Source organism: Lithobates pipiens, unplaced genomic scaffold (assembly GCF_037356315.1).
Source record: "Lithobates pipiens isolate NorthernLeopardFrog02 unplaced genomic scaffold, aLitPip1_a1.2 Scaffold_25, whole genome shotgun sequence".
Classification (NCBI taxonomy): domain Eukaryota; kingdom Metazoa; phylum Chordata; class Amphibia; order Anura; family Ranidae; genus Lithobates; species Lithobates pipiens.
In genome coordinates, this window is record NW_027507787.1 from 166,127,936 (window position 1) to 166,141,745 (window position 13,810).

Below are 13,810 nucleotides of genomic sequence, written 5' to 3' on the forward strand. Positions count from 1 at the left end.
AATGGATGGCTTTAAATACATTCAATCTGGACATTCAGCACCCAATGTAAACCTTCAATTACCTCCGGCACCAATTTAGGGAGTTATATAGAGACTGTTTCTTACAACTATAATTATCATACAACAATCCCCAGGTAAGCTTGTAATTCTCAATTTTTTATTTTATTTGTCTTGCAATGATTTTCTATATAAGAGTAGGACCGCACAATACAGAGGCGCCTTGGCGTGGCGTGTGGCTTCCACATATATTTGCAAATGTGTGCATCTGAGAGCTCTGGTTTTATTCAAGCTTTGGAGACGAGAAATGTTAGTCCCCAATTTCTGGCTAGTAAGGCCAAATTACTACCGCACAAACCTTACTAGCCAATTACAGACTTAGATGTTCAACATTTTCTTTTCTTTTTTTTGAGTTTGGTGCAAAATTGGGAAACAGGAGGAAAGTTTGTTATATACATCAATGCCAGAACTCTCAGATAGTAGGGAATGGACACCATGGAGTTCTCATTCTGTATGCGGATATATTTGCAAATGTATGCAACTAAGACCTCTGTTTTCATTAAAATGTTAGAAAAAGTTTAAATGTCTCATGACTTTTATTGTACATCATCTTATCTAATTGTTCTTGGCTGGATGAGGTTTAGGGCTCATTCACCCCAGATAGATGCTCCAGCACAGGTAGATGGAGTTCTCATGCAAAGTCAATATTAATAGGTTTTGCTCACGACAGATGCAGATTTTAGAACAATTGGGCAGTTTTAGAATTCCAGAGATGAAGACAGTCCATGGTATAGGCCTCATGCCCACTGAACGTTATAAAAACGCCAGCACCGTTAGCTGTAGCTGTAGAATGAGTCTTGCAGTAGTGTTTATCAGCGTTTTTTAGCAAAAATTATACTCTCACAAAAGCCTATGGCTCAAACGCTGATAAATGCAGAATAGCTGCGTTTTATCAAAGTTAGAGCGTATTTACAGCTAAAAAACTCCTCTTAACCACTTGCCGATCAGCTGCCGTCGTTATACTGGGGCAGATTGGCACGATCCTGCGAGCCATCATAGCTATATGTCGGCTCCTTAAAGCATGATAGCAGGCGCGCACACGCCCGCTGCACTCAGGGGGGTGCCGATGGTTACGACCGCCGGTCGCAATGACAGCCGGCCATGAGCGATCGTCGACACGAGAGGCAGAACAGGGACGTGTGTGTGTGTGTGTGTGTGTGTGTGTAAACACACACATCCCTGTTCTGTTCTGAGAGGAGATGCAGATCGTGAGTTCCTAATAGCTAGAAACCACGATCTGTCATCTCCTATAGTCAGCCCCCTCCCTCTACAGTTAGAACACACAGTCAGGGAATACAGTTAATCCTTTGATCGCCCCCTAGGGTTAACCCCTTCCCTGCCAGTGACATTTATACAATAATCATTGCATTTTTATAGCACCAAATGCTGTATAATTGTCAATCGTCCAAAAAATGTGTCAAAAGTGTCCGATGTGTCCAGCCATAATGTCACAGTCATGATAAAAATCACAGATCGCCGCCATTACTAGTAAAAAAATAATAATAAAAATGCCATAAATCTATCCCCTATTTTGAAGAAGCTATACATTTTTTGCAAACCAATCAATATACGTTTATTGAGATTTTTTTACCAAAAATATGTAGAATACATATCGGTCTAAACTGAGAAAAAAAAAAAAATGGGGATATTTATTATAGCAAAAAGTGTTTTTTTTCAAATTTTTTTTTTTTTTTGTTTATAGCACAAAAAATAACTGCAGAGATGATCAAATACCACCAAAAGAAAGCTCTATTTGTGGTAGAAAAAGGACGTCAATTTTGTTTGGGTACAGTGTCTCATGACCACACAATTGTCAGTTAAAGGGATGCAGTGCCGTATCGCAAAAAGTGCTCTGATCACTGAGTAGCCACATCTTCCTGGGCTGAAGTGGTTAAAACCCACTAGTTCTGTTTTTTTTTTCCAGCTAGAGAATGCCCCAGCCAAAAATCAATGATAAAAGTCTTGTGTGCATGGACACATAGAATAACATGCTGGGGAGTTTACTGGCTGCAAAAAAAAAAATGCCTGAAGCCAAAAACAGCAGCTGTAAAAATGTCCAGTGTGTATAAGGCCTAACTTTGCTGGGTAAGTTCTATACAAAGCAAGGATTTCAGTACTGATGGCAGCCCTGCTGCTTACTAAACGTAGAAGGTCACCTGCTCGGCACAGGCACCATTCAAAAAGCATCTTGCATTTTCTCAACGAATGCAAAGCATTCTTTGATTGGGTGAGGTGGTGAGCATGACATCACCGTCCTGCCTTTCCACCGTGTCCAATAAGAGAATGATTTGAATTTGTTGATAAAAATGCAAAGTGTTCTCTGAATGGTGCCCGTGCCGAGCGGATGACCTCCTGTTTTCACAATGCATCAGGGCAGCCTCTTAACACAGGACTCGGAAAGTGGAGATCACTGGGGTAGCGTTGCCCATTACACTGATTTCCAACTTCTAGAGCAGTGATGTTTTGAAACTACATTTCCCATGATGCTCATGAACTCTGCAGTGTATTTGAGCATCATGGGAAATGTAGTTCCAAAACATCTGGGGTGCCAAGGTTTGCTATCACTGTTCTAGAGAGGATCCCACGGGTATTGTATAGGACAGTGATGGTGAACCTTGACACCCCAGATGTTTTGGAACTACATTTCCCATGATGCTCTTGCACTCTCTGCACTCTGCTGCAGTGTAGGTGAGCATTATGGGAAATGTAGTTTCAAATCATCTGGAGTGCCAAGGTTCACCATCACTGGTATAGGATATATACAAAGCTACAGTAACAGTAAAAAAACTGGTATACAATTGTGACTCAGTCATTTTGTAATTGAATGTTATTAAAAAAACATCTTTCCTTTTCAATCTGCCGCAGCTGTAATTTTCTCTAAAAGAGTAGAGTACAGAACTCCCCCCAGAAATGTCATTTCCTGCTAGTGTGATTGGCTCACTGATTTTCCCAGAAGTCTGCACTAAGATGCACTCCCTGCAACAAAAATGTCATTTTTGGTGAGATACTCCCAATAGGAAATCACATCTATAGGGATGCAGACCCTGACACTTTTCTGATTAGAGCCCTTCAGGTGCAGCAGCAGGTTGATAATTCTGAAACCACTCCCATTAGATTCACGCACAGAGGCACAGGGATTTCTTCAGAATAACAAAAGATAGGAATCTGTAACAAAGTTTGTTAAAATCCCCACAATGTACATAGATCACGCAAAGGGGAATGTTTTTTTTTTTTCTCAACAAAAGTGAAGTTACTCTTTAAATATACTTAATTTCAGAAAGAGATGGTCTGAGACTGAAGAAGACACTCACTCCTGCTCTCAACCTTCTCTCTCTCAGGCCCCTCTTACACGGGCCGGATCTATTTTTTTTCTTAGGGTATCTGTCGGAAAAAAACTGAGCGGTTGACAGGTCCGTGTCTGCTCTGCTTTATACAGAGTGGATACAGAAACAGCCCGATATGGGCAGCTGTATGTAAACGGACTGCCCTCCGATCCAATCTGGCCAGACAGAGGGGGGGGGGATCCTCTTCCATTTTTTTTGCCAGTTTGGATTGGACTTGGAGGGAGCAACGGACACAAGTCAGTTTATATCCAACTACCCATAGAGGAGAATGGAGGGCCTGAAAGATGGACCCAATTGGATCTCTTGTGTGAAAGGGGTCTCAATCTCTCATTCAGCAGACTGAGCAGGCAGTCCTCTTGTTAGTCCTGGATGAAGGGGATTAGTCTTCTTTGGTAAAACTAGTGCTATAAACTAGTGTAGGGTATATAGTGCTATAAAACACTATCCCTATATGCAGGGCTTTTTTCAGGTAGGTGCAGGTACTCCCCCCTTCTGAGTCATCCCTTTTCTCTGAGCACCATCTCTTATGCAGGCCATACACGGTCGAATTTCGAACGAATTTTCTTTTCAAAATCAGAAAATTCGTTTTTTTTGTGATCCGATGATGCCACCATTGATTTTCGAAATTCGGCCGACCAAGCCTTCAATTTCACCTCATGTTGCTACAGAAAAGAATTTTCTTGGCTGGGAATCTTCTTTTCTCTCCGTACATTTTCTTTTATCTCCGTACATTTTCTTTTATCTCCGTACATTTTCTTACGTTTCTCGCACGATTCTCCCATCATTGATTAGAAAATCGTTCGTTTTTCTAAAAATTTCCAACATGTCCGATTCCTCAAATTTTATTTCTGCACGAAAATCGGCTGTTGCTGCAGCCCACTAATGGTGCGAAATTCATACGAAAATTCTTAGATACGATTTTCGAAAGAAAATTCTTTCGAAATTCGAACCGTGTATGGCCGGCATTAGTCCACCCCTACCCACCTCCCACCACCCTACCCATCACCCTTTGTGGAAAATACAGAACCAAATACCATTTTATGGTGTTACGTAATTTGTATGGAATTTGTTAATTATAACAAGGAAAGCAGTAAAATACCCTACAGCCAGCAGCTATAGACCCCCCACAAAAAATCCCCCCCCCCAGCAACAATAGATCTCTGTCAGCAACAATAACCCCCCCAAAAATAAAAACCTCTGACTAGCAACAATAGACCCACCCAGCAACAATACCCCCCCCCCCCCCTCAAAAAAAAAAAAAAAAAAAAAAAAAAAAAGATTTGAGCACCAACCGCCACTGTCTACAGATATAAATCCAGTCCAGTTTGGGAGGTATGTTCAGGTACCTCTAGATTCCAAAACTTTATATCTGAGACTGATTTTTTTTCCCACTGACAGTCTCTTCAAGATGACTTTCATATCTGGTGGATTATTACTAAAAGGGACCGGAATGGTTCATCTGGTCACATCTTGAACTCAGCCACAATATACAGTATATATTTGTTTTGCAATAAATAAAGTCAAAGGATGAAATGATTGTACCTTCCCCATGAAGTGCTTTCTGTAGAATCGAGCCGTAGGATCGGATTGAAGAATTCGCAGTCTGTCATATGGAGGAGTCAGGTCAGACTCAGGAGAAGACAAGGAGTGGTTGGTGCCCTCTATCCAGTATCCACCACTGGGGGGCACTATAAGAAGTGGGAAAGGACGACCTTTTCTTAGCACCTGCAGAAAACATTTGCACAAGTTTCACAAGAAATAATAAATGATCAAAAAGAATCACTAACGTTGAAAAAAATCAGAGTGCACCTGTCAACAGACTATGAACCTTAACTCCTTGCCACACACTGTGGCCCTTTAGGTTTTAAGGAAGGGGGCCGTCACAATGGTCACATGCCTGGAAGCCCTATCCCGCCATTTTCCAATCATAACTGTCGGTGACAGCTCGGTCACTGTGCTGGAAGTGAGCAGTGAGCACACTCTCAGCACAGAAACCTCAGCTGCCATGGACGTGTATGTGTCTCCTGGCCACCACACATATGCTTTACATGGTCAGTAAGAGCTTAAAGTAATTACAGTGGTGTGAAAAAGTGTTTGCCCCCTTCCTCATTTCCTGTTCCTTTGCATGTTTGTCACACTTAAGTGTTTCGGAACATCAAACCAATTTAAACAATAGTCAAGGACAACACAAGTAAACACAAAATGCAATTTGTAAATGAAGGTGTTTATTATTAAAGGTGAAAAAAAATCCAAACCATCATGGCCCTGTGTGAAAAAGTGATTGCCCCCCTTGTTAAAACATACTATAACTGTGGTTGTCCACACCTGAGTTCAATTTCTCTAGCCACACCCAGGCCTGATTATTGCCACACCTGTTCACAATCAAGGCATCACTTAAATAGGAGCTGCTTGACACAGTAAGGTCCACCAGAAGATCCTTAAAAGCTACACATCATGCCGAGACCCAAAGAAATTCAGGGACAATTGAGAAAGAAAGTAATTGAGATCTATCAGTCTGGAAAGGGTTATAAAGCCATTTCCAAAGCTTTGGGAATCCAGCGAACCACAGTGAGAGCCATTATCCACAAATGGCGAAGACATGGAACAGTGGTGAACCTTCCCAGGAGTGGCCGGCCGCCCAAAATTACCCCAAGAGCGCAGCGACGACTCATCCAAGAGGTCACAAAAGACCCCACAACAACGTCCAAGGAACTGCAGGCCTCACTTGCCTCAGTTAAGGTCAGCGTTCATGCCTCCACCATCAGGAAAAGACTGGGCAAAAATGGCCTGCATGGCAGAGTTCCAAGGAGAAAACCACTGCTGAGCAAAAAGAACATCAAAGCTCGTCTCAATTTCTCCACAACACATCTTGATGATCCCCAAGACTTTTGGGACAACATTCTGTGGACCGATGAGACAAAAGTGGAACTCTTTGGAAGGTGTGTGTCCAAGTATATCTGGCGTAGAAGGAACACTGCATTTCATAAAAAGAACATTATACCAACAGTAAAATATGGTGGTGGTAGTGTGATGGTCTGGGGCTGTTTTGCTGCTTCAGGACCTGGAAGACTTGCCGTGATAAAAGGAACTATGAATTCTACTGTCTACCAAGAGATCCTGAAGGAGAATGTCCGACCATCTGTTCGTGTACTCAAGCTGAAACGAACTTGGGTTCTGCAGCAGGACAATGATCCTAAACACACCAGCAAGTCCACCACCGAATGACTGAAGAAAAACAAAATGAAGACTTTGGAGTGGCCTAGCCAAAGTCCTGACCTGAATCCTATTGAAATGTTGTGGTATGACCTTAAAAAGGCCGTTCCTGCTCGAAAACCCTCTAATGTAACTGAATTAGGACAATTCTGCAAAGATGAGTGGGCCAAAATTCCTCCAGGACGCTGTAAAAGCCTCATTGCACGTTATCGCAAACGCTTGGTTGCAGTTGTTGCTGCTAAGGGTGGCCCAACCAGTTATTAGGTTTAGGGGGCAATCACTTTTTCACACAGGGCCATGATGGTTTGGATTTTTTTTCACCTTTAATAATAAACACCTTCATTTACAAATTGCATTTTGTGTTTACTTGTGTTGTCCTTGACTATTGTTTAAATTGGTTTGATGTTCCGAAACACTTAAGTGTGACAAACATGCAAAGGAACAGGAAATGAGGAAGGGGGCAAACACTTTTTCACACCACTGTACATATTCCTAAATATAAAAAACAGTGCAGCGCTTAATGTATAACACGTGACGGAATGTAGTGAAACAATAAATCAGGACAAGAAACGTTCCAAGTTAATGCTTTCAAAAAGTTAAACATCAATACTAAACAATACACATGTGCATAATGTGCAATAAACAAAAAATGGGCTATTGAACCAAAAAAAGGATCAAAAAAAACTTTTAGAAGGAAAAAATATTGTTTAAACTACAGCTTAGTGCTGTGAAGCACAACCTAGTGATTAAGTGAGAAAAACAAACAACAAAATTGAAAAATAACTCAAAACAAATCCCATGCTTTGGATAAATGAAGTGATTTACAAGGCCTCATAAATGTGAAGATATAAGTTCATTGGGTAGAACGTGAATGGAACTTTAAAGATGAACGTGAATGAAGCTTTAAAATTGGTCCCAGGTGTCACTGGTGCAGGTGCTTGACCACGTAAATTCTTTCACTCTACAGTTTAAGTAAGTAATGAAGGCTTACCAGAGCCACCTTTAGTGTGCGCAAATACGAACTCCCCAAATGTTGGGATCGGACAGGATCGTTCCTCCGACACTCCTCGTGTAGATGGATGACTCGAATCACTTTTGTTTGCCATGACGCACAACCACTTTTGGCACGATGGGACCCATTTTTTGCAAGTGAGGGGAGTGGCCATGGGAGCAAAATTTGCTCCTAGTATGGCCAATCTCTTCATGGCAAAGTGGGAGGAGGATATAGTGTTTAGTGACAAACCTCCGGAACTAATCACCTGGAAAAGGTTCATCGATGACATCTTGTTTATTTGGGATGGTGACAGTTCATCGGCAGAGCTCTTCCTGTCCCAATTAAACAACAACAACCGTGGGATAGTTCTCAGCTATGTCTCTAGCCCCATTAACATCCAATTTTTAGATCTGAATATTTCCATCCGGGATAATAATATAACTACCACAACGTTTTTTAAGAAAACTGACAGGAATAGCTATATTCCACTCGACTCCTGCCATCATAGGTCATGGCTCTCAGCGGTCCCCAAGGGCCAGTTTCTTCGCTTAAAACGCAATTGCACTTTTAATGATGATTTTCTTAAGGAGGCACTAATCTTAAAAGAGAGATTCCTAGCTAAAGGTTACAACAGTGAGTCCCTTGACTCCATTATAATGGAGGTCAACAGTAGGGAACGTCAAACATTGTTAGCTGAGAGACCACCCAGGATTGATAACATGGACAACTATGGAGTTTCTTTACTTACAACGTTTTCCAGCCAGCATTGGGCTGTGAAAAGAATTTTACAGAAGCATTGGTCGGTCATTAAAAATGACCGTATCTTGGGCCCCGAACTTCCTGATAGACCAAATGTGATCTTTAGGGGTGCAACTAACTTGCGAAATATGATTGCTCCAAATGTCCCGGACCCCCCAACTAGACCCACTTTTTTTGGTGATTTGAAGGGCTTCTACCCCTGTGGGAAATGTAGAGCTTGCAAGCTAAATGCTCTACGAGGTAGGAGGTTTACTGAGTTCACCTCGTCTAGCAATGGACTTACATATCCCATAAGAACATTCATCACATGCACCACTAAGTGCGTTGTGTATTTACTTAGATGTCCATGTGGTTTGGAGTACGTGGGACGCACAGTACGCATGTTACATGTGCGCCTGGGGGAACATATTACTAACATTTGTAAAGGATTTGACAAACACAACGTTAGTAAACATTACGATCTTAAACACAATCGGGATCCAAGAGGTACCACCTTTCTGGCCTTAGAAAAGTATACCCCACACTGGCGCGGCAGTAACGCTAAGCGCACTATCTCTAGGGCAGAAACAAACTGGATCCACAAATTAGGGACACATATCCCTGGGGGGCTCAACGTTGAGTGGGACATTAATTGTTTTATTAACAATAGTTGATTTAAAGCCCCCTTTTTCCTTTTTATACTGATTCTGCATTCAGTCTGTGTCTTATATACCATTTTCACTATTACTATTTGTATTTGTGTAGCAACGTTTTCTAGGTAGTTTATATGATTTTTTATGGAGACTGTATTTATGATAATAGAGTGATTGTAATGTTCTTTCTAAACCTGTTGGTTATGTCTCATCCATGTATTTCTTTAACTGGACTAAGGGTGATGGAGGGCAGCTAATGCTGTTTAGGCCCCTGCCCCAATATTATGGTCATTCTCCTCTATCTCTTTGTATGGCAATTTATACGCATGTATTGCACACATAGACTTTTCGTATATTTTTGAACCTTTTTGAGACATACACATAGTGAGACAGCCATCATTATTGTATTTGGCCATCTGTCAAACAAAGGTGATTTATCACAAAATTCATTGTTTCCTTTTTTTAGTGGTCACCTTTACTAGTCTGTTGTACATTTGAGTCCCACCATTTAGTTATGATGGTACCCAAACTTCATTGGAATTAACTGGTCGTTGACCGTTTTTTTTTTTTTTTTTTTTTCCCTTTTCCTTCTTTTCCATGTGTAGTAACCATTCCGAAGGGACTGGTCATTTGTGGGTTAATCCCATCAAGCACGGACGTTTTGGTCTGCACCTATGGCAGGGCTCCCTACCTCACCCATAGGCTATTTAAACCTTAAGCACGAGGGTGTGGGCGTACCCCTGATGACGTCAATTTGTGACGAAACGATCGTCGGGTAGATACGTCTACATCTCGTGCTAATTTTATCCGCTTTATTTTACATTTTTGCTAGCAATTTTTTTCGTTTAACTTTATACGACTCTATCGAGTCATTTGTATCTTTCAACGCCTATTTGGTTGGAAAATAAAGTACATATATTTTAGACTTTATTACACGATTGGGCGTTTTTTTCTTTCTCATCCATTTGGTGACACGCCAACCTTTCTCGAACGGACCGGAACGGACGACGTTCAAGGAGCACCCGAAGGTGTGGGTCATTTTTCACCTTCCCATCCGGAAAAGTGATTCGAGTCATCCATCTACACGAGGAGTGTCGGAGGAACGATCCTGTCCGATCCCAACATTTGGGGAGTTCGTATTTGCGCACACTAAAGGTGGCTCTGGTAAGCCTTCATTACTTACTTAAACTGTAGAGTGAAAGAATTTACGTGGTCAAGCACCTGCACCAGTGACACCTGGGACCAATTTTAAAGCTTCATTCACGTTCATCTTTAAAGTTCCATTCACGTTCTACCCAATGAACTTATATCTTCACATTTATGAGGCCTTGTAAATCACTTCATTTATCCAAAGCATGGGATTTGTTTTGAGTTATTTTTCAATTTTGTTGTTTGTTTTTCTCACTTAATCACTAGGTTGTGCTTCACAGCACTAAGCTGTAGTTTAAACAATATTTTTTCCTTCTAAAAGTTTTTTTTGATCCTTTTTTTGGTTCAATAGCCCATTTTTTGTTTATTGCACATTATGCACATGTGTATTGTTTAGTATTGATGTTTAACTTTTTGAAAGCATTAACTTGGAACGTTTCTTGTCCTGATTTATTGTTTCACTACATTCCGTCACGTGTTATACATTAAGCGCTGCACTGTTTTTTATATTTCTGTTTATTGGACCTAGTATCTGGTTTTTTTTGCTCAGCTGCTTTTTTCTTCATTGATTTTTTCCATATCAATTATTCTATTTTTTTACCAAGCGCAAGTTTCACCCCTTTTGTTCTTTTTTGTTATACGATACAATAATTTGCTGCTGGTTCATCCGCAATGGATGTTTTTGAATATAGATCCCAAGCTGTCATTGACACCACAGGAGTCTTTGATGGGAATGAGAATTCCAGGGATGACTTGTCTGGTTGTTTTTTGAGGTTGAAGAATTTAACCATTTCTGAACTACACACAAAATGGGATATAGCCTATCTGGAGGAATATGTAAGGGAAAATATGGTTCCCAGGAGTTTGAGATGGGAGGTTAACCCACAAAAGGAAGACACGGAAATAGCCGAATGGTTTAAATACTTCAATGAGGCAGGGGTTCAGTTTTTAAAATTCCTGATTGCTAAGAAATCGAGGAAACTTGCCTCATTGGACTATGAGATTGGTCTGATTAAAACTAAACTTGTCCCCTTTAAAAATGATCCTGAGTATTTGCAAAGATCTGAATCCCTAAAGACTATCCTGACTAAAGAGGAAACTGAACAAAGAACTAAGAAAAAGAAAAAATACAATAGGGACAAAAAAGATTATAAAGACAATGTTGTCTTTAAATGGCAGGTCTCTACTGAGAACTTGGCCCCCTCACCCCCAATGGGTGATTCAGGTCTACACCCCCCTGGGCATATTGAGGGAATCAGAGGAGGCGGCGTTGGTGATTCTAACCTTTTTTGGGGCCCCATGAGCCAGGCCTCTCCAGTATACACTGAAAGAGTAATGGGTCCATTATCACAACCATATCCCCAGTCCTTCAGAGGAAGGGTTGATAAACGTAATTTCAATCATCATCATCGTCCCACTCCATTTAATCATCACCAATATCCCACTTCAATGGCGCCCCCTCCACCCTGGCGATCCAGAGGTGGTAAACCTTTTTCCCAGGGAAACAGGTCCCTCTCTCAAGGTAGAGGTGGCAGCAGGGATAGGAGACCCCCTCCTGATGTAAGAGATTTGGGATCTAATTATAGGGTTGAGACCTTTAACAGATATGGCCCCCTTGGGGATGACAGAAATGGGCATTCTGAAGCCCCTAGGGGTCAGGGTGGTTTCCGGCCATCATATAGTCAACCCTCAGCTGGCAGTTTTTACCAACAGGGTTTTCAGGAGGGCACTCGGGGGGGACACAAGAGAAACGGGGACACAAGAGAGGTTGTAGAGGGGGGAAACGTCTTCACACCAAAAAGAAGAAGGACTTAGATACTAGTGGTGTCATTAACTTAAGTAATAAAAAGTTATCTAATGAAGAATTGCAGACCCTCGGAAAGGGTCTCAAGTTTGTGCCCCCTCAGAATCTAAATAAATTCCAGACATTTATAGATATTCAAAAGTTTACACGCAAGTTGAACATTAAGAGATATATCATGAGCAACCCCTCCCGCCAATTAGTTAGGGATTCAACAATCATGCATTCTGGTTTATCGAATGCCTCCTTGTTCAATCCCCCTGGTAATACAGCACCTAACATCAATATCTTCCGAGATCTGGTACTAAAGGATCTCAATAGTTTGAAATTGAGACCAGCTCAACCCACACGGGAATTTAAGGCAGGGTTAGACGCATTGCTTAACAGGAATGACATAGTAGTTCGGTCGGCGGACAAAGGCGGTGCCATTGTAATACTTGACAAAAACGCATATTCTAACGAGATGACTAGGATTCTGTCAGACTCTGAGACCTACTCTCCATTACTTTTAGACCCCACCACCCAGTTCAAAGGCGAACTAAAGGAGTTGGTTGAGAAAGGGTTCAATATGGGTATTTTAAATAAAAAAGAAAGGGACTTTCTGGTACCTTTAGCGCCGCGTTTACCGGTTATGTACTCTTTACCCAAGATACACAAATCTTTAGAAAATCCACCAGGGCGGCCCATCATCAGTGGAATTGACTCTGTAACCTCGCGTATAGGGAAATACATTGACAAATATCTGCAACCACTGGTGATGGGCACGCCATCCTTTTTGAGGGATACCAAACATGTTATTAACATTCTGCAATTGATTGAATGGAAACCTACCTACCTCCTAGTTACCGCGGATGTAGCTTCGCTGTACACCGCTATCTCCCATCAACTGGGCTATGAAGCGGTTCATCACTTCCTGACCCAGGATGGTAGTATTTCGGTGACTCAGCGCAACTATATTCTTGAATTACTTTTGTTTGCCATGACGCACAACCACTTTTGGCACGATGGGACCCATTTTTTGCAAGTGAGGGGAGTGGCCATGGGAGCAAAATTTGCTCCTAGTATGGCCAATCTCTTCATGGCAAAGTGGGAGGAGGATATAGTGTTTAGTGACAAACCTCCGGAACTAATCACCTGGAAAAGGTTCATCGATGACATCTTGTTTATTTGGGATGGTGACAGTTCATCGGCAGAGCTCTTCCTGTCCCAATTAAACAACAACAACCGTGGGATAGTTCTCAGCTATGTCTCTAGCCCCATTAACATCCAATTTTTAGATCTGAATATTTCCATCCGGGATAATAATATAACTACCACAACGTTTTTTAAGAAAACTGACAGGAATAGCTATATTCCACTCGACTCCTGCCATCATAGGTCATGGCTCTCAGCGGTCCCCAAGGGCCAGTTTCTTCGCTTAAAACGCAATTGCACTTTTAATGATGATTTTCTTAAGGAGGCACTAATCTTAAAAGAGAGATTCCTAGCTAAAGGTTACAACAGTGAGTCCCTTGACTCCATTATAATGGAGGTCAACAGTAGGGAACGTCAAACATTGTTAGCTGAGAGACCACCCAGGATTGATAACATGGACAACTATGGAGTTTCTTTACTTACAACGTTTTCCAGCCAGCATTGGGCTGTGAAAAGAATTTTACAGAAGCATTGGTCGGTCATTAAAAATGACCGTATCTTGGGCCCCGAACTTCCTGATAGACCAAATGTGATCTTTAGGGGTGCAACTAACTTGCGAAATATGATTGCTCCAAATGTCCCGGACCCCCCAACTAGACCCACTTTTTTTGGTGATTTGAAGGGCTTCTACCCCTGTGGGAAATGTAGAGCTTGCAAGCTAAATGCT

At 41.6% G+C, this 13,810-nt stretch overlaps 1 protein-coding gene across 1 annotated transcript in view; it reads right to left on the bottom strand.

Annotated features, from left to right (window-relative positions):
* Nucleotides 1-13,810, bottom strand: part of LOC143930610 (rap1 GTPase-activating protein 1-like) — a 166,869-nt gene that overhangs the window by 115,989 nt on the left and 37,070 nt on the right. The window contains exon 6 of the mRNA XM_077455106.1: nucleotides 4,944-5,126. Coding sequence (XP_077311232.1) covers nucleotides 4,944-5,126 — 183 coding nt within the window. The remainder of the gene's footprint in view (nucleotides 1-4,943; nucleotides 5,127-13,810) is intronic.